The sequence below is a fragment of the Desmodus rotundus genome, chromosome 10 (genome assembly GCF_022682495.2).
Source record: "Desmodus rotundus isolate HL8 chromosome 10, HLdesRot8A.1, whole genome shotgun sequence".
Classification (NCBI taxonomy): domain Eukaryota; kingdom Metazoa; phylum Chordata; class Mammalia; order Chiroptera; family Phyllostomidae; genus Desmodus; species Desmodus rotundus.
The window spans coordinates 107,667,259-107,686,892 of NC_071396.1; the positions used below are offsets into that span (position 1 = coordinate 107,667,259).

General features: G+C 40.7%; 1 protein-coding gene across 1 annotated transcript; it reads right to left on the minus strand.

Moving 5' to 3' along the window:
• Positions 1-12,976: 12,976 nt before the first annotated feature.
• On the minus strand, positions 12,977-19,336 carry DSEL (dermatan sulfate epimerase like). The gene is made up of 2 exons (XM_024580511.3): positions 18,973-19,336; positions 12,977-17,931 (listed from the first exon to the last, which is right to left on the minus strand). The coding sequence occupies exon 2, from the start codon at positions 17,063-17,065 to the stop codon at positions 13,427-13,429; it is 3,639 nt and encodes a 1,212-aa protein (XP_024436279.2). The 5' UTR covers positions 17,066-17,931; positions 18,973-19,336; the 3' UTR covers positions 12,977-13,426.
• Positions 19,337-19,634: the final 298 nt, after the last annotated feature.

Sequence of the window (19,634 nt, forward strand, 5' to 3'; positions counted from 1 at the left end):
ATATGACTTTATTAAGATTTTCACAATTATAAGCCTCATTGCTCATCATATATTAAAAGATTTATATTCCAGTGGCAACAATTTATAGATGGGTAATTTGTATAACTCATGTATCCTCTGTTTTTTTGCATGAGATGATTTTATGTATAAACTACATGAAACTAAAAACAATTTTGGCACACCTTAAAAAATGTTTAAATAAACATTATGATTTACAAATTCTGCAAAGAACTGTCACCCAAAAAGAAGCAAGAAACATGAACACTTTTTTTAATACCAGATGTGAAGCAGTTTCTTCTAGCATGAAGTCAAAATACATTAGTGACTCAGCACTGTGGCAGCCAGTACCCTGGAGATTAGCTCTTTAAACTGCAGAGATGGCTGAGGAAATGAATGATGTTTGTGGAAGAGTCAATTGGAATGTCTGCATAGAAAATAGTGGAATAATATTTCCTACCAGATAGTCACATTTTTACTTTGGGAATATAAAATAGTAAGTAATACTAATTTTCCTTTTGAATCTCCCATTCAACATCCCAACTGATCACAGTACCAAATGTTTGAATTTTTAAAATCATCTTAGCCCTTCCATACCCGGAAGAAAACACATACACTCAGACACACATACACCCACTTCAATAAATCTTGATTTTGCATATCTGTGAAAAATTATCACCAAATCAAATTTCAATGCAATAGTTTGAGTTTTATTTTCCCATCAAAGATCCATACTAGAAAAACATAAAATCCATTTATTAAAGTATAACTTAAATATAATTAGATTTATGAAACTAATGGTTGGAACTCAGTACTGATGGATTGAAGACAAATTTTAAAAACAGAAACGTTGTCCCTTGATGTTAGATAAATGTGCATTCTGTAAGGTTACTGAATTTACTTTGAATTCCTCTCTTTCAGTCGAGTCAACAACATACGTCTCTGAGACAGGATTTCCCTCTGTGAGTGCTATGAAATCAAAACGTGACCTGTGTCTGTGAGTAGCGTTGCCATTTACCCAATCTAAATCAGATAGATCACCCAGCCCAACACAAGTTCATCTGCCACATTTCCAACGTCATTGACGTACACCAAATTGATTCCAAACATGCCCGTCGGAGTTGGTACTGCACTCATAACCTTTGATGAAAGATGCAGAACAGCAAAAAGTTACAATTGTAATAACACTTTCTATATGAATTACCCCTGGGCACAATTTCAATAAATAATGTGACTAATTTTTGCAATGCTTTTTTCCAAGTGTATGTTTAATCTGATTATTAAAATGTGATTTTAGGTCTGTGGCATCTCATAATGAAATTGCTCCAGTTTCATGTCTCTCTCATAGTCCATTTTTCTGGTAATTCTATTATTTTTTACACTTTATTTTTATTGTGTTTCACAAAGCCATATGTCACTGACAATGGGAAATTAAAAAGCAAAACTGGCCCTTTCCATTGATGGTTTGAGAAACACTGCTACAAAATCCACCACATATTAAAGATAAGGAAAAGTCACCAAGGGAAGAGTAATAGTTTTTTCACATGAAAATCAAGTTATACTGTAGCTTGAGGCCCAAAGAACGTATGGAACTACAAAGCGAAGTAGTTTTTAGCAAAGTCTTGTAGTGTGTTGCCTCTTAGCACTGTCTTGTTAAGAGCTTAATAACCAGGAAGAAGACAGGTAAAGGGTGTGGCTTTAACATTTGCTGTTAGCACCTGGGAGTAATAACTAAAGCACTAGAAACAAAATCAAAAGAATAAAAATGTTTTCGACCATTTGGTATGCTATATAGAGACCTAGACAAAAACTTACAGTAATCTGGTACTTTTCAAATCTCAGTGGTATAATTTTACAAAAGAAAAAACCTCTTCCTTTAAACAAATGTGCAGATTTGAACTGGATGTCTATGTACATTGTCCTTAGCAGGATGAGGTTCCCAAAATTCTAACACAGAGAGACACTCTTTTTGCAAAATATAAGGTTAGGGTAGGTATCAGGGTAATGCTGGCCCCATAACATGAGTTTGGAGGACGTGTTCCCTCCTTTTCAATTTTTTTGGAAGTGTTTGAGAAGGATTAGTGTTAATTTTTCTTTAAGTGTTTGTTAGAAATCACCACTGAAACCATCTGGTCCAGGGCTTTTCTTTGGGAGGTTGTTGATTACTGATTCAATCTTCTTACTCATTGTTGCTATGTTCAGATTTTATATTTCTGCCTGATTCAGTCTTAACAGGTAGTATGGTTTTAGAAATATTTCTGTTTCTTCTGGGTTGTCTAATCTGTAGGTGTATAATTGTTCATAGTAGTCTCTTACAATGCTTTGCATTCCTGTGGTATCAATTATAATTTCTCCTCTTCATTTCTGCATTTATTTGAGTTATTTTTCCTTGCTAAGCCTAGCTAAAGCTTTGTCAATTTTGTTTATCTTTTTGAAGAATAATCCTTAGTTCTGTCATTCTCCTCTGTTGTTTTTCTCTTTCCTATGCCATTCTTTTTGCATTAATCTTTACTTTTGCTTCCTTCTGCAAATTTAGGTGTAATTTATTCTTCTTTCCCTAGTTCCTCGAGACACAATGTTAGGTTGTTTATTGCCATCCTTCTTTTTTCTTAATGTTGTCGTTTATAGCTATGAGCTTCCCTTTTCGAACCACTTTTGGTGAGTCCCATGAGTTTTTATATGTTTATGTGTTCCATTTTCATTTATCTCAAGATGGTTTTATATTCCTTTTGATTTCTTCTTTCATCAATTGTTATTTCAGAAGTGTGTTCTTTAATTTCCACCCACTTGTGCCTTTCCAGCTTTCCGCCCACTGCTGATCTCTAGGGATCTGTTTGGCTCCGCAGCCGGGCAGAGCCCCTGGCTGGGAGCAGGGATGCGGTGCTAGGACCAGAGTGCAGGTGGCTGTCCTCCCTCTATCTGGTCCCCAGTTATCAAGTCTCACAGATTCTTCAGTGTTCCCATGAGGCAAGACCCAACCGGGCTTCCTGCCGTGTACCCCACAGTGCTGGGGAAACGAAATCCACTTTGGGTGCTCTTTCTCCACTGGTGGGCTCGAAGGCCCTGGGGGCCATCTGAGTATGGCATGTGACAGTCTTAGGGACCAGTAACGCTGAGTGTACCTACTCCTCTCACCCTCCTCCAGCTGTCCTGCCACATCTATGCAGTTGAGGGCGGTGGGGGCGGGTGGGCAGCGTTTCACCCTCACCCCTGCATTCTGGCATTTTAATAATGCGTCCTGTCTACAGATTGTTGCTACCTGTTCTTCTTGTGAGAGACGAACTCAGGAACGACCTATCTGTTTTGAGGACTGACTTGCGATGCCCAGTAGTTGAGGCTCGAAGCACAAATCTGAGTGGCCGGCTTCCTATGCTGAGTGGTCTGTGGCCTTGCAGGCTAAAATTGCCCCAACATGAGAAGTCGCAGAAGTCTAAGAACTAGAGGCTAATGGGGGCTCTTCTGGCTAAACCAGAGCAGGAGCCAGAGCCAGGACACCTGTCTCTGGTGTCACAGCTGCCACCAAAGGCCAACATATTCTCTCATTAACTTTTAGTACAAAACCAATTTCTTTCAATTACAAAAACACATGAACACTTTTGCTGCTGGTTGCAAATTTCAATCTGGCTCTAGCAGCCTCATGTTCACGGCTACAACGCGAGTGACACACTACTGTGCCTTATGAGACAACATTTCAGGGACGGTAAGTGATCTCAAGGCAGCAAGAGCAAGTAGCCTAGCTTAGTCTTCATTGAAATGTTTGAGCCCAACATTATTTGGCCAACAATAATCTGCTCAGGAAGGGGTGCATATATCATTATTCGATTTTGGAGTGACCTGTATATAACTATGAATGATTAAAAGAGAAACGGAACGAAAGGGGTGAAGTCAATGATGAGACCTGGAGTCCTCTTTGGCAGTGTCCTAGTCCTTCACTGCATGTGAGACAGTACTTTCAAGGATGCTTGTCTGACAGGAGTCTGTTTGAATAGGTACCTCTCTCCATGCTGAATGGCCCCTACGCTGTGAATAGTTATCATTAGCATATCAAAAACCTTCCAAAGTGTTTGGAAGATTTTCTTCTTTTATCTGCAGGTTTTCTCTGGAAGAGGCTGGTAAGGAGTGTACCTTGGGATAGGAGTTTTATTTCAAGGTTAGTGAAGTATCACTGGAGTGCGGTCAAGTGAGGAGCTGGTGAATGATGTCTAGGAACCCTGCTGGCAAGGTCCTGAGATAGTTTCAAGAACCTTGAGAAACGATGATGAACATTTAAGGTTCAGTTTGTTGTGAGGATAAAACATATACTTTGACAGACAACCAATGCTTTTGTCCAAGTTTAATTACAAACTGTAGATTTGTAACCTTCCCATTTGCAATGCGTAGCTATCATTTTGCAGTAATCAGCTGGCATGTTCAAGAAATATTTTAAAACACTGATTTGTTGCCTAAAATAAAGTTAGAATATTCATGTGTTTTTGTTTAATAGTAAGCTCTGGAGTAACTTTCAGGATGTTTCCACATATGGAATTTGTCATTCATGATGTGCCAATAGAGCTGATCGCTTATGTTATTATTGAAAGATAAACTGAAGAATATTAAGAGTTTTGAGTCTATTTGAGAAAAAAATCAATACAAGTTGGGCGGCATCTAATCTAGCAGATAGAAAGGAGCTCCAGGATGCTGGCGTAAAAAGGCTTTGTAGGCAGAAGGGAGCAGGGTAAGGAAGTTAAGTTGCAGCAAAAAAGCAGGTTGGTTATTGTGAGGTCATTTTCCTGTAGTTGATGGCAGCGGTCTGTCATCAACTAGTGGGGCAGGTGGCCTCACTAGTGCTGGTCAGGTGACTTCTGATTGTTCAAGATTGGGTTTCCGGAAGAGTCAAAACTGTAATTAAGTTCAGGGTCGGTGTGGTAATGTGGGGCTCTATTTAGAGCCTGTTGTCTTGTTTTTAACGTTACCTACATGTTATTTTCTGCGTAGGCAGGCTAAGTGATCATAAAGATTCGCTTCCACTCTAAAATTATTTCTTTCACCTTGTATATTGCCCATTATTTACTTTGTCTAGAAAATAGAAAACTCCTAACCAGATAAAGCCACTTTAAGATATACTAACCAAAAAGAATACTACACTGAAGAATATAAATGAAAAAGTGAAGATACATGTTTTTATCACCCAGATTAAAAAAGTAAATATCATTTTATCTCCAAAATCCCTTTGTGCCTCTAAGCAAGTTGGCCTTACTCCGTGTCTGAAACTTAGCCATAGACCTCTTCTGCAGGTTTTTGAAGAACAGGAAGGCAATCATGGCTAGAAAATCAGAGCAGGGAAAAGCACAGAAAAGGAAACCATAGAAAGGCAGGACGAAATTCTGCATATAAAGTTTGGTCAAATTCCTGGAAGCTCCAGAAAGTAGGGTAGCATGCAACAGCCTCCAGGCTAAAAGATAAGGCTACAAGAATAGAGGCTTCATTTGCTTTCCACAAAAGGGAAACAGAGTTTGAAGTTTGGGTTAAGTCATGTTAACCTTCTAAAATACAAGGGTAAATTAACCTCCCTGTAAATTTAGTTCTAGGAGAATAGGAGAATTAATGGACATAATTTTCCTCAATTTGGTGAAAGGCACACATTTCCAGATTTAAGAAGTTCATCGATCTTAAACAGAAAAACTACAAAGAAAACAACCTGTCAACACATTGTAACCAAACTGTTGACAATCATACTTAAAGAGAACATCTCCAACGGAGAGGTTTTTATAAGAAAACCACTTTAAAAGTACATGACAGCAATGATATGAATACAGTATTAGCATGTTCATTCTTTCAAAATTCTTGGAGTGTATTTATCCAGAAAGATCATGTTTTAGGTATGAAAGAATCCCTAGTGAATGTACAATGACTGAAGTCATACAAAACATCTTCTCCAACCATGATGAAAATAAATACAAGTTAAGTAAGGGGATAGAGAGGAAATTTCTAAATATTTAAAAACTAAACACATACTTCTAAATATCCTATGGTCAAATAATGAATAAGGAAAAATCAAAAAATCTAAGAGCCTAAAATCACTGAGACCCAGCCGTGTTGGGTCTGCTGCCTGGACCCATGTTTAACGCGGCTGACGTAAAGCACTCAGAAGTTAACAAGCTCCATCTGAAGAGCATGCGCCACCACACTTCATTCATTGTCATCGCCATCCATGTTCAATGGGGAGCAAGGACCATGGGAGGATCCTGTCCTAAGAACAGAACACGGAAGAGTTGATCAGCAATGACAATGGATGAAAACTGAAATTTTGATGTATGATGATGAACCCAGTTCGTTGTCTAAGTTTGGTGCTGAGCGCTTTACTTTGCTTACTCTTGACCATTGCAAGGCTATGGGTTGGATTGGGTTGTTCTCTGGCCATTTTGTTTTTCTAGATGTTTCCTCAAATGATTTGGGTCACTTTTCTTATTACCCTTTCATTTTAGCCAAAATTGTCATTTCATACACAGTCATTGAAGGGAAGGAGGAAGAAATTAAATGTGTTCTTATCTCTATAATCTATTTATAAAGAGAAAACTTCACAAAATAAGCCTAATTATTGAAGTGCTAAATAACTTCCTCCAAAAGTTATGTTTTAGGCCAATTAAGTGGATTTATTTAAAATTTAATTTGAACTGAATGTTCAAGTGCTGAATGAAAAGCTGTTCACATGTTTTAAGCTTTTAATATCGCTATTTATTATTCATGAAATTCTGTAAACAAAAGCATTGTTTAAAACCACCATTTTTAAAATAGAGAACTTGCTGTTTTTGTTAATAAAAACTCATTTCAGGTTGTTTTCATAATTTTTGAGATTGAACAGTTCATTTACTTTATAGCCATTTATGTTCATTTTCTAAATGTTATACTTAATCCTCTGAAAATACTTCATTAACTGAAGACTTTTTATTTAATCCTCTGAGAATGCTCTTAGGCCCTTAAATATTGAGAGTATTTTATTGAGTTTTCAATTTGCTTCTTTTAAAATAATTATTGTAATAATGGACAGCACTAATAAACATAAAAAAAAACAAAGCTCTCACCTGATATTACAATACCTAGGGAGACACTATTCACATTAGGCCTATAATAATCCACAAGCATGCGTGTGTGTTTGTGTGTGTGTAAAGTAACTGTACAAATAGATAATTCATGTATATATGGATCTAAATATCAGACTGGACCATTTTAAATCATGAGGTTTGATTACTGTTGACCTATTTAAAACAACTTGACATCATTCAGTCTAATAGGTAGAAATAAGTTTTATCCACTATAAAAAATGAGGTCGTTTTATAGTTGTTTGTAATCAAACAACTAATAAGAAAAAGATTATCATAGGGTTTTTCTAATAAGCTACTACCCATCTTCAATGATAATTTGTTGCACCTGTAGGAAGTTTTCATGTTTTGATACTATAAATCATGCTATAATGAACATACATGTGCATCTTTCTACATTTTTTCTTTTTTCTTTTCCTCATGGATAAGATGTTTGAAATGGAAATTCTGGGCCAAAGCCCAGCTTTGGTGGTGGAAGAGAGGATTTTTTAAATATCTGGCGAATAACCAACTTGCTTTTGATAAAGAATATACACATATTACCAAAGCTGTAGCTATTTATTTACTTTTTGCTATATTCACCAATATGTTTTCTTTTTTATTGGTTTATAAGCTAAGGTGCAGTATTGGTTTTCTCTTCATTTGAATTTGTATCATTAATAATGGGGTTGATAGCATTTATACTTTTTGGTCAACAGTATTTTTTGACTTTTGAGTTGTTCTGTATGCAGAAGCAGCTTTCGATTCCCTACTGTAGACACAAACTAAACAAAAGAAATAGGGTTAACTTAACCGCAGGTTCACATAAGTGGCACCTGTTGGTGTGAGATAGCATGCTGGGCCTCGGACCACTGCTCATTGCTTTATTCCTCAAGGACGTGTGTGAAGTCAGGAACCTGTCCCTCTTTTTCAACAATTTAAAGCAGCGTGGCCTTGAACTGGCCTTGAGCGTTGGTTCAGCATGACCCTGAAGACAGTGTGGGTGCAGAAAAGGACAAGAAAACATCTGAAAGAAACTTGCCCTGGGACAGAAATTCAGGCTAATCCAAGCTTACCAGAAGTGACTAGTGGTTTTTTTCAGGGGGTGGGTATGGGTGATTTGTGCATGATATGTATCTGTATAATAGAGACAGCTCTCTAGACATAGTGACAATGGTCTAGTAGGTTGTCCTTTTGAGAATAAAAGCCAAAGAAAGGTGACCTAAAATGAACTGGCCCTTTTTGTGTGGGGGTCACCCATGTGAACTGTACTGAAACAGTAGAAGCATGTGATTCTGGCCCCGCAGACAAGTACTGTTTGTTGAGTTGGGCAGGACCAGTCTTCTATAGTGATACTTTATACCAGTGAGAAGCAGTGAATGTTTGGGCCACATGAGATTATCACTCTTTCTCCATTTTATGTTTGGAAGTAGTTCTAAACCCTTTTCATTAAGTCCCAAAGAATCTTAGACTTTTTATTTTTTCCCTGTATTTCTTTTCTCCCCATTTATAAGTAGAGGTAGGACAGACTGTAAGGAGAAATTATTTGGAATTGAAGGTATGAAATATAAATAAAAGGAAAGTAATAACATTTGTACTTTGAATTGCTGAACATATTGTCTGTTTTATGCAAGTTTTATCACTTTAAACTTCTCTTTTAAATTATAATATTTTAAAGTTTAAAATAAAATTTAAAATATTTTTTGCTTATACACGTATCAAATTTTCTACATTAAAGATAGTAAATCTTAACTTGTTTATAGTAATATTACTATTAAGCAAGTTAATAGTAATATCATGTTTTCTAACTTGATGCTGTTTTGAAAGCTGTTACTGTTGTTGGGTTTTTTTTTTCCACAGAGAAGATAAAAAAAATACACATGTGATGTTCACAGTTGTTTCTTACCTGGTTGCTGGCTTAGGTAACATGATTAGTCAGTCCTAACTGCTTTACCATTGATATCACATGAACAATTATTTCCTCGTTCTCATTTGAAATGTCTCTTTACATAGACATCATGAATCTATCTGAAACATATTTTAGGGTATTTGGAAAAATAAGATTGGTTCCAATTAGGCACAATATGTCTCACCCTCTAATTATTGAACTGGAGATACTAAAAATAATTATTTTAGAAAGCTATTGTGAAGGATAAACTTGAACTAATCTAAAGTAATTAGCAATTAGGCCAACTGTTATAGTAGAATTAATACTACTGAGTCTATAATAACCTTATTAATTAAAAATTAGTTTGATCCCAGTTCAGATTACTTTATTCATCTTTATAAACCTATATCTATTCATGCACTTTTATAAACCAACATAGACCGAGTATACCCTAAACCTGAAAGTAAAGGATACAGTAAAAATGATAATAATAATAGGCATTTTTCAGAGAGGGTGCTCTTCAGTTTTCTGTATTTTCAAAACTTTTCATAATGAATATATATTTCTTTAACATCAGAACTCCCCTCCCCCTCACAATATCTTATTGAGAGTAAAGAATGTAACTTTTTCAAAGTGTTGAAAAGGAGAAAAAGGAAAAGGACAAAAATTTTTGCAAAGTATTGAAAGGCAGAGGAAGACAGTGATTTGGTTATTAAAGTGGGACAGTGAGCATGCAGGTACACAGAGGGGGAATGTAGGGGGTTTCAAATGTACCCATAAAATACGTACGCTGTGGAGTTCTTGTGAGGATTATTAACGAGATACGTGAAAAACAATGCTTCAATTTGTGGCACATATTGAGACTAATTCGTTATAGACACTCTCTTAAAAAACAAAAGTCTTCCTGTGCAAACCTCATGCACCACCGACTTAGAATATCTCCAGCCACCTGCAAGACCCTTGTTCTTTTTAGCAGTATCACACCTGCCAGGGGCAGGAGGGACAGATGGACAGCACAGGTACTCAGCACAGGGGTGTTCTTGCCAGTCAGCAAGTTGGGAAGGTGTATGTAGGAGAGTGCCAGTCAGAGACAGACAGGGCTTGAAATTAAATGAGAAGAGCAGAGGCAAGGCTTGCCCAGCACCGGATGGTGCAAATTCAGCAGCTGGAACTGTGGGAATGGATGTCCATATTCCACTCTCCCTGCATACCCCATCTTCTGCCTCCTCCGCTCCATACAGAATCCCAATAGTTACTCAAAGACCCAAAGAAGACGGCTATTATACATTCTCCCAACCATGGCTGACTTGCTTTTGGCTTGGTATTTGCTTAGTAAGAGAGGAGCCTTGTTATACATATAGCTCCAATAAACTGGGTTATGGTCAAGTACAGCAACTTTAAAACCACAGTTAATGTTTATTCACAGCCAACTGGATGTGATATACTTTATATATGTTGAGAATGTCTCGGATCTATGATGAAGCACCCCAAACTCTGCTGACTGATGAAACCCATCAGAAGTGGCAGAGAAGGTGGGTAGCATTTCCACAGAAAGACAAACATACTTGTGTGTGTGGGAGGGGGTCCTTCTTTGAATGTATTTGCCAACAGTGGTGTGGCAAGTCCTCTTCCATGCCTGGGAATTTGAAATAACTTCCCCATTCTTCCCAGGCGTTTACTAATTCTTCTCTAAAACATCAGACAATGAAATGCCTAATACATGGGTCTAAACCTAATATGTATGTATTCTTGTGACATATGCTTAAAACTTGTGCCTCTCTAGGTTTCTATAAATTAAAGAATATTTATAGATTGATCTCCTTTCTCCTGAACAGATTCTCCCATTTCCTCTCCTTCCTGGAATTATTACTACAGTACATTCACCTCTGGATACAGCGTATTCCATCCAAAGTGAGTAATTTGCATTACTTGACTTTTGAAAACCAGATTATCACTACATTTACTTATGTTACGTTCATCAGCAAAAGCAACACCATCCCTCCAAAGTTTCAAGATTTCAATGCTCTAATTTCAGAAAAAGCTGTTATCCCAATTGGGCCCAAGTTTGGGAAAATGAATGAAAAAAGCAATTGATTTAACAGAGAGGACATTTCCTAAGTGCCCCCTTTGGAAGCGTCACATAGTGATCACCATTTCTTTACTTACTTTCAAGATGATAAGAATAAAAATAAGTGTAGACTCTAGTCCCTTTTCTTCCTCGGATGACACCCTAAGAGCACAGGGTCTGGGTGTTAGGGAGAGTCAGTCACCTTAGGTATTGAGGTGACAAGGCAGGGGTCCCAAGCACGGACACATGCATGTGTGTCCCCCGGCTGTCGTCCCTCACAGGGAAATCTGAAATAGGTCTTCTCCTTCCTTTCCCTTGGGGTGGGAGTGCGTGAGCTCACTGACAGAATTCACCCTGACATTGCTGTGTGGGGGTACAGGCTAGGATGCACTGGAAGGGCCATTTTGTTAAGCACATCACATTCGTATCACATTCGTCAGCATCAAGAACTGGCTCCTATCCTGTTTCCACATTCCTTCACAGAACTACTCCTCATTTTCCCCTTCTTTCCCTCAGTTCCTCCACATACTCAGCCTGGCTCTCTTCATCCACGGGCATATTTCTGTACAATTTTAAAAGAAAGGCAGTGGTATAGCTTCTGCTTTCTTTGCTACCTACATACATTTCTAATTCTTACCTTGATCAGACCTAACATGCCTGCCAACCCAAAGCCTTTTCACTGGGTCCCATTTGAGATGGCACATCCTGGGAATTGAAAGCAAACATGGAGCCTCTGGCCAATAATGGAAACAGTGTTATCATCCGTGTAGCAATTTTACATGCTTGTTGATAACCCTGAGATAGGAAAAGTAATCTTCCTTGAAAATTATAAGGTAGATTCAGGTCTTCTGTTGCCCTTTCAACCTACGTGAATATGATTTTCTTTCATTTTGACCTTGTAGAGGAAGTCGTGAGAGCTCCAGGAAGTAGATATAGGTGGCCCCGGGGCGGTGTGCATTCACTCACACAGTAATGGAGAAAAAAAATGACAACCACGCTAAGTTCAGCTAGAATGTAACATGTCCACAGCTTTATCACTCTGGAGGCACATTTTGACACAATAACAAACTACTGAGAAAGAACCACTTTTATCTAGGTCAGAATGACAGACTCCCAAGTGCTCAAGAGCTTGGGGGAAACGACAGTTTGAAACATCAGGAAGAAAAATGCAATCTGTACAGAGATTTTCATCAAGTGTCGACACTGCCTAATGGTTTTCATCCAGTACATTGTAATTACTCTACTGGCTTATACTGGTCCAGCATTCTGATTTCAGCGCCTACCAAAATAAAATGAGCCACATTTTATGACGACTACCTTTATAATGAGATGCAGATGGTAAAGGAAACAGATGCCGCTGACATCATCTCTCATTTGCCGACACGAGCAGTCTGTAAACTCATTCAAAGGGATGCAAGACAACTCAGGCAGTTTTCCAATTCTGTTTCCAGTCTGAAAAACACGGCCTGCAGTGGCTCTGCTCCTTTGAGTCATATGGTGACAATTCCACAGAAAGAAGTTTGATTCTAAGTCTGTGTCGGGCTTTAATGCAAAATTAATCATCAGGGGAAAAAATCTCCCCACAAGTATGGGGTGTTCAGCAATCAGTAACCGCGGACTGTTTTGCAGGACAGTGACAGAAAGGACGGGGTGGGAGTGGCCCGATCCTAGCAGCTGCGACTTCAAGGAGGCAAAAAAAGAGAGTTTTAAATAGACAAGCAGGTTGAAAATACTCTGCCAGCTCTTGGCACCCAGATTATTCAAAGACTGACCCCATCACTTCAAAGTAGAAAATGTTAAGGAGGCTTTTTGGTCACTGTTTCTGACCTGCAAAGAAAACATATTCCTTCTGGATCTCCACCTGGATTTTCCAAAATCCAGAAGCTTCCACCATTTCCCCAGTGATATCACTAAACACTATACACAGAAAAGGATTTATTTTCTTGTGCAGGATAAATGTGTTAGAAGAACTTAAAAAAAAAAAAAAAAAAAGACAAGGAACTTCTGTAGTCCATCTTGAAAGGAAGAGCTGCTTCGGTAAAGCAACAACTGAAGGCCTTGAGCCGTCTTTGAGGTTCCAGGACCCATCGGCAAAGCTGCAGATAGAGAGACAAAACCCTTTAAAATCTCCCTGTCTCCCCTGACCACAAGAGAACTTCACCTACACCTCTGTAGCAGAAGCATTTCAGCAGAGAATCATTCAGAAACAAAGGCAAGACAGTGGTGGCATAAAAAGTAAATCGTGCTAGGACAAATATGGTGCCTATTTTTAAAATAATCTCTCTGTGCAAATAACTGACTGAACACACACCCACACTCTCACACACTGAGTACAAGAATAAACAAACTCTTCTAACTGATGTCCACAAATTGGGTTGGAAAGTGTTAGTGCAAATTTCTGCTGACCCGCAGCACTTAGTCCATAAACTTTGGATATCCTAGACGGTCCATCAGTGTCCAGCAGATGTTTTCAATCAGTTTAATTTTATCTCTAGGCAAGTTTTGTTTCCAAACATTAGTATTACTTGGTGATATTTCCCCTTCATAGGGAAGGTAGAAAAGGTTCGTGGAAGTGGCAAACAATATTTGGTTTAAACTAGCAGGAGACAGAGGAATTCCAAGGAAGGCAAAGATCCTTTCGGTGGTTTTCTCGGGGAAATGTACAATATCTTCAAACTTGATCAGCTGGTAGCTGGTAGGCAGCAAATCTGTGTTTATTCTCAGGGCAGCTGCTGTGTTTGCCAGCCACAAATGGGACAACAGGGAGACTGCATTCGACTTGGGTTTTGATAATTCTTTCCTTAATGATTCATACTCGAGAGCATAGCCCGAATTTAAACTACATCTGCCTTTACCTCCCTCTACTTTAAACAATTTAGCTAAGCGCTCTGGAACATTCTTCAGAGAGTAAAGACTTGGTTTGCTACTATACAGCATTGAATAAATCCAGGCCCGAGGGTCCCTTACTATATACAATGCCCTCAGTGAAGATCCCAAAACTTCCTGAAAAAAATGAAGCTTTAAGGTCCAGCTCCCGCTGCTTAAACTGAGCACGGGCCGCGCACTCGGGAAGTAAACCAGGTGTCTCCTCAAAGCCCTAATGTATTCAGCATCCCTATCAAAGGCGCCTTTCATTCTACTTCTTTGTTCTGGCAAAGACTCTCTCCTTTTTGACTTTCTTCTCTTGTCCTTATTCGATGTAAAATATTGGGCCAGTTTAGCCCTACTGGATTCGTGCAGATGGATGTTTTGCAAATGCAGTTTTGTGTCTTGGACTAAAGACTGCAGCCAGCCTCGGAGTAGACGGAAATGCACGCTGTGGACGTCTGCGGCCTTCCATTCACAGGCGTCTACGAATGAGTCAATCTCAAATTCAGTCTCAGGGATATCAATGTAGGCTGTGGGGACCCTGATGTAGAGAAAATCACTACTGTTGAAAAAGAGCTGTTTGAGAATTTCAGCTCCTGAACCAGGGAGTGAGGTAATGACAACATCAGGGAGATCGACGTGGTGCCCTGGGGAAGGCCCAGACTTCATGCTGGCCTCGGCCTCTGTCCTTGCCCATTTTGCACAGATGGGCTGAGTGCAAGCGCTCCACACATCCAGGAGCTCGATAAACCACAAGGCAACAACAAGTATTAGGATCCATCGCATCAGCTTTCTAAAGGAAAGGTAAAACCGCCACTGAAAAGTTAAAATCAACAAGCTAATGCACAAAATCAACCCAATTGCTATATTAAAGTTAAATCCAAAGGGGAAAATGACTTTATCACGTCTTACGGGCTTTACTATTGCCTGAGAGCCTAAACCAAATCGGGTGATTTGGCCCTCATCAGCTACATTGGCAAAGCCACCAAATCCCAGGTAACTGAATCTTGTGTTTAGGTTGTAGTAGTCAGTTACAATGGAAACGACGTGTTCAGTGTTATTGACGTTGAGAGAAATCTGAAGTCCAGAGTTGGAATTATCAATAAATTTGCAGCTGGAAACATTGACGTATGGCCCATAAAACACATATGCAATTCTGGTGACCGTGGATTCCATCTGAAAGGTAACGTTAACAAACTGGGTCCACCGTTTCTTAAATTCAGCGGCTTGCTCTGCTTCCTGTATACTAGCAACAGGGCTACTGCCACGATGATCAAACCAAAACATTTTATAGTGTGCATCCCACACGTCCATCATGGCACCGTTATACCTGTTCATAAACCTGTACGGGATGTACTTAAAATCAATATCCAGATTATGAAAGAAGGCACTGACAGATTTTATTGGGGAATCGTCTTGCCTCTCAATGTGATCAACAACTAACAAAGTCTGAGAATTTAAGAGAAGCAAAGCACGATACACGCTTTTCAGCTTCATCGCTGAGGAATAGGCAGACACTGCCTCCCCACTCACAAATATCATTTCCCCATGCTGAGAGGCAGTAATGATTTCCCCTGCTGCGTCCCCAACCTCCTCACTGGTCCACTTGAGCCACTGTGCACATTCTCCCAGCTGACCTTCCCAGGGCTTATTGCACTGGCTAGTGGGCGATGGGGCAAACACCAGCACGTTGTTAAGGTGGCTCAACTTGGGTCCATAGAGAGCTTCAGAAACAAACACTTGCCCATTGGGAGCAAAAGTAAATGAGTTCTGATCTGGATGTTCATGTCCAGGGTTAAAGCTTCTCCACCCATCAATCCAGGAGTATGGCCGGAAGTGAACTATGTCATACACAGCCCTACCTCCTAGTTTCCCAGATTTAAAAGACACAAAAGTATTGGTCTGTGTATTTGGCAACCCAGCCCCGTAAGTGACTACACCCCAGTTAGGGAATGTGTGCATTTTTGCAGTACCATATTCAGCAGGAGGCTGTGGGGTGAGTTGGGGATCATACCAGATGTATTCAGTGTGAAGAGTACTCCACCTCTGGGCAGTGGAGGGGACCATCGGTCCATCTTTCGGTCGGTGCCTTCTAATTTGCTGAGCTAACCAATTTCCAGCTCCATTCTTTAAGATGAACTTATCCAAAAAAACCAACTGACTCTCTGGACCATAAAACCAATTATAATTGGAATCTGCTATGCCCACAGTTCTTTGGAAACCTGGTAAAAGGGTGGCATAATAGAACCAAAAGTGCATTTTTAACCAGTTATTATCCAAGTTGTTGATATTAAAATGGCGCTGGGCCAGAAACACATACTGTGTGATTGATTTAGCTGTGTAGCTTCCATAGGCCACACCTTCATCCAAAGAGCCATCGACAATATGATTCAATAGAAACATCGTCTTTTCCATCACATCTACTACAACTTGTTTCCATAAATTTACTTTAGATTCTTTACCGACCCCAGCTACCAAGGCCCCAGTGAGCAACGCTATCATATTAGTAGCTTGGTGGTTATGGAGAAGCTGTTTGCCCCATGAGCGGACCTTGGAATAGTCATACATTTCCTCAGTAATCACCCATATTTTTTCCAGGTATTTTTGTCTCCGACGCTCATCTAGTAAGTTATATAAAAAGTCAAAGGCAGTGGCAAAACCTGTTAAGGAATGGCCAACTGGAACCTCATCCCCTGGTGCATTCTCCACTAGCCAGTCTTTGTAGCCAACCATCCTGTCCATATATTCCAAGGCAAATTCAAAGGCAACTTTGTCTTCTGGGCACAACAAGCAGTACAGTGCTAAAGGAGGCAGATTGTTACCATAGATTTCATTCCACTTGGCAGCAAAATCAGCATGCTTGGGTGGAGGTAGGTAGTATGTGGGGTTGGACAGCATAATTGTCACTGCACTTCTGATAGCTCTGAAAAGATGCAAATGGCTTGTGCGAGACTTTTGTCTCATTGATTGGATGTCTCCCACATCAAAATACAGACTTGGATGAAGCGTACTTTTCTTCAGCTTTTGGTTGGGTCTGAAATCTTCCACTTTCTGCGTTTTAAACTGATCTATATCATCTGCGAAAACTGTCCAGTCAGAGTAATTGCTTACAGATTCCTCAAACGTAGAGAAAGCAAACATCACTAATGTTAAAAATAAGAAAGGTCCTGTAAACATTAACGCCATGATCCATCAGGGAGCTCCTTTCCTTAGGCAATCATGTCAAACACAGTACTCAATGTGGTTTCCATCTGCTTGGTCTAACGCATACACGTAAGGCCTTGATAAAACAAAGACTGTGAATCATTTATGCTGTGAAATCCAGCTGACATTCAAAACAAGTACAGTTGCCAAAAAGAGAAAACGTACACTGTATATACTTGCGTCCCTAATGCAATTTTGCTTCCAATTAAAGCTTCAGGATAATGTTAAAACCTCTAGTTTTTCCATATCATACAGCAAACAGTGGTAGAAAGAGTCAAACACACTATGAATCCATGAAGAGTCAGAACTCACATTGTGAAAAAGGAAAGGAGGAAAAGAAAAAAGGAAAAGCCCTCCAAAATCCAACTTAAGTCATTCCTAGCACAGGAAACCATCACCAGCGATAAAATCCCCATAGACATATGATGCCCTTGTGTGTGTCTGTCCAAAGGTGATGAAGTACTGAAATCTTTGCAGTGGACTCGGTTGTTATTCTTCTCAACTTTTTACGCTCCTGGTTTTGAGAATTTTTTCTTCTTCATTTTTGGGAGAAAAGCATCCTTAACAAGTGTCCAAAGTCCTATCTGGTTTTAAAGAACTCAAAATTCCTGCCCTCATTTCAAATCTGTCTTTTTCAGGCTTTCTTACTCATCAGCCTATTATAATCGAGAGGGAGCATTTTTACGTCTTCTTTTATCAGCTTCATCTGTACAGCTAGAAAAATCTAATCTCTTCAGCCAGCTAGGTATTTCTCTTCCAATCACAAAGTAACCACCAGCAGGGAAAGAAAACTCCCCTTTCACCTACAATGCTGGCTCTTTTCTCTTCCTTTTTCATGACATTCTTTTCTGAGGTGGGGGGAGAAAAAAAACAAAGAAATTCTCTGAGGCTACAGATATGCTGGGAGTGAATACAAACTGATAACTAAAATCTTGTACTGAACACAAGTTTCAGAATCACAATTACATCTGTTATTAAGTACAATCTAAGTTAGCTCAAGTGATTGTTTTTTTTCTCTTGTACTTTTAAATGCACACATTGGGATAACAATGAATAGTGGCAGATGACAAGCAGCTACAAGAACTAACTTTGCCAACAGCATCTATTTTAACTGTAGCTTGCTTTAGCCTTTTAAAATGTTTTAGGGGGGTGGTGAGGAGTAATAAAGGGTAGCAAGTGTGGAGTATTTGGTGACTAATGGACTGGGCTTTGACTTTGGGTGGTGGGCACATGATCCAATATACAGATGATGTATTGTAGAATTGTACACTTGACACCTATATAACTTTATTAACCAGTGTCATCCCAATAAATGTAATTAAAAGTGTAGAAGAATAATAAATAAATAAAATCCTTTTATTCAAATGCAGTTTACCCAGAGATGAGCCCTGCTGTGATTCTTGCTGTTTTGGTCACAAAGGACTCCGGGACAAAAAGCAAAAATTGCAAGGACTTTTTTTTTTTTTATTCCATTAGAGGGCTTAGCTTTTATGAGATCAAAAGGTGTCTCCTTAAAGGACTAGTCACTTTCCTCAAAGGAGAAATCATGACAATGTGCGGAAGCAAAGGGCAGTTCCACTCCCATCTCTCACCTGTAGCCTCGCGTTCCATCCTCACCAGGAACCACCAGAGGGAGCTCAGACCCAGACTTAAGGCTCAGCTTCCCTCTGCGCTCCTTCGGGTGGGAAGAACCTACCCAAGTTTCAGTCCTGGACAAGTCTCCTTTCCGAGGGAAACGTTAACGCCAGGAGTTTCCCGATCCACCCCGCCTGTTGCATTTTTTTATGCACTTCCTACGAACGTGACGCCCCCATTCTGCGCTCCCCGCTCCCCACACTCTGGCAGTGGTTTGGAGGCAGGAGACCCCTCAATGGCCCAAGTCCGCTTACCTTCGGCAAATCCGGACAGGGTCCCCGAGCAGCGCTGGGCCCCAATGCGGAGGAGGTGGGGAGTTGGAGAAAGCTGCGGTGAGCTGGGGGCCGGGCCATCCGATCTCCTCGGTTCCCTGCTCCCCAAGCCCCGCGCTCCCCGCGCTCCCCGCGCTCCTACAGGCTGCGGCCCCGCGCTCGTTCTCCGCCCCACGTCTCGTGGACACGCCTGCCCTCGGGGAACGGCGGACGTTCACGGGCGGCCGCGGACCGCGGGAGGCAGATTTGCGCGAAGAGGGAGCTCTCGGGGACGCCGTGTCCAGCGGAGCGCCGGCGTCCCCAAGCTGCGATGCGCTGCCGCCGCCTCTCTTCCCTACCAGATTCGGCCGCGCGGCCCGGGGAGGGCGAGAGACAGGGACGCGGGCCGGGGGCGGGGAGGGGAGGGGCCTTGGGGGCGGGGGGAAGGGAGGGGCCTCAGGGCCGGCGTGGGCGAGAGGTGGAGACGTGAGCAGGGGGCGGGGCGGGACCAGACAGGGGCGGGGCCTGGGGTTCTGGGAGGGCGAGGGACTGAGATGAGGGGCAGAATGGGGCGGGGCCTCTTAACTGAAGGCGGGGCCGTAGAGACCGGGTGTTGCAGGCTGCTGGGCTGGGGGCCAGGCGGGGGGAGAGGCGGGAACCAGGCA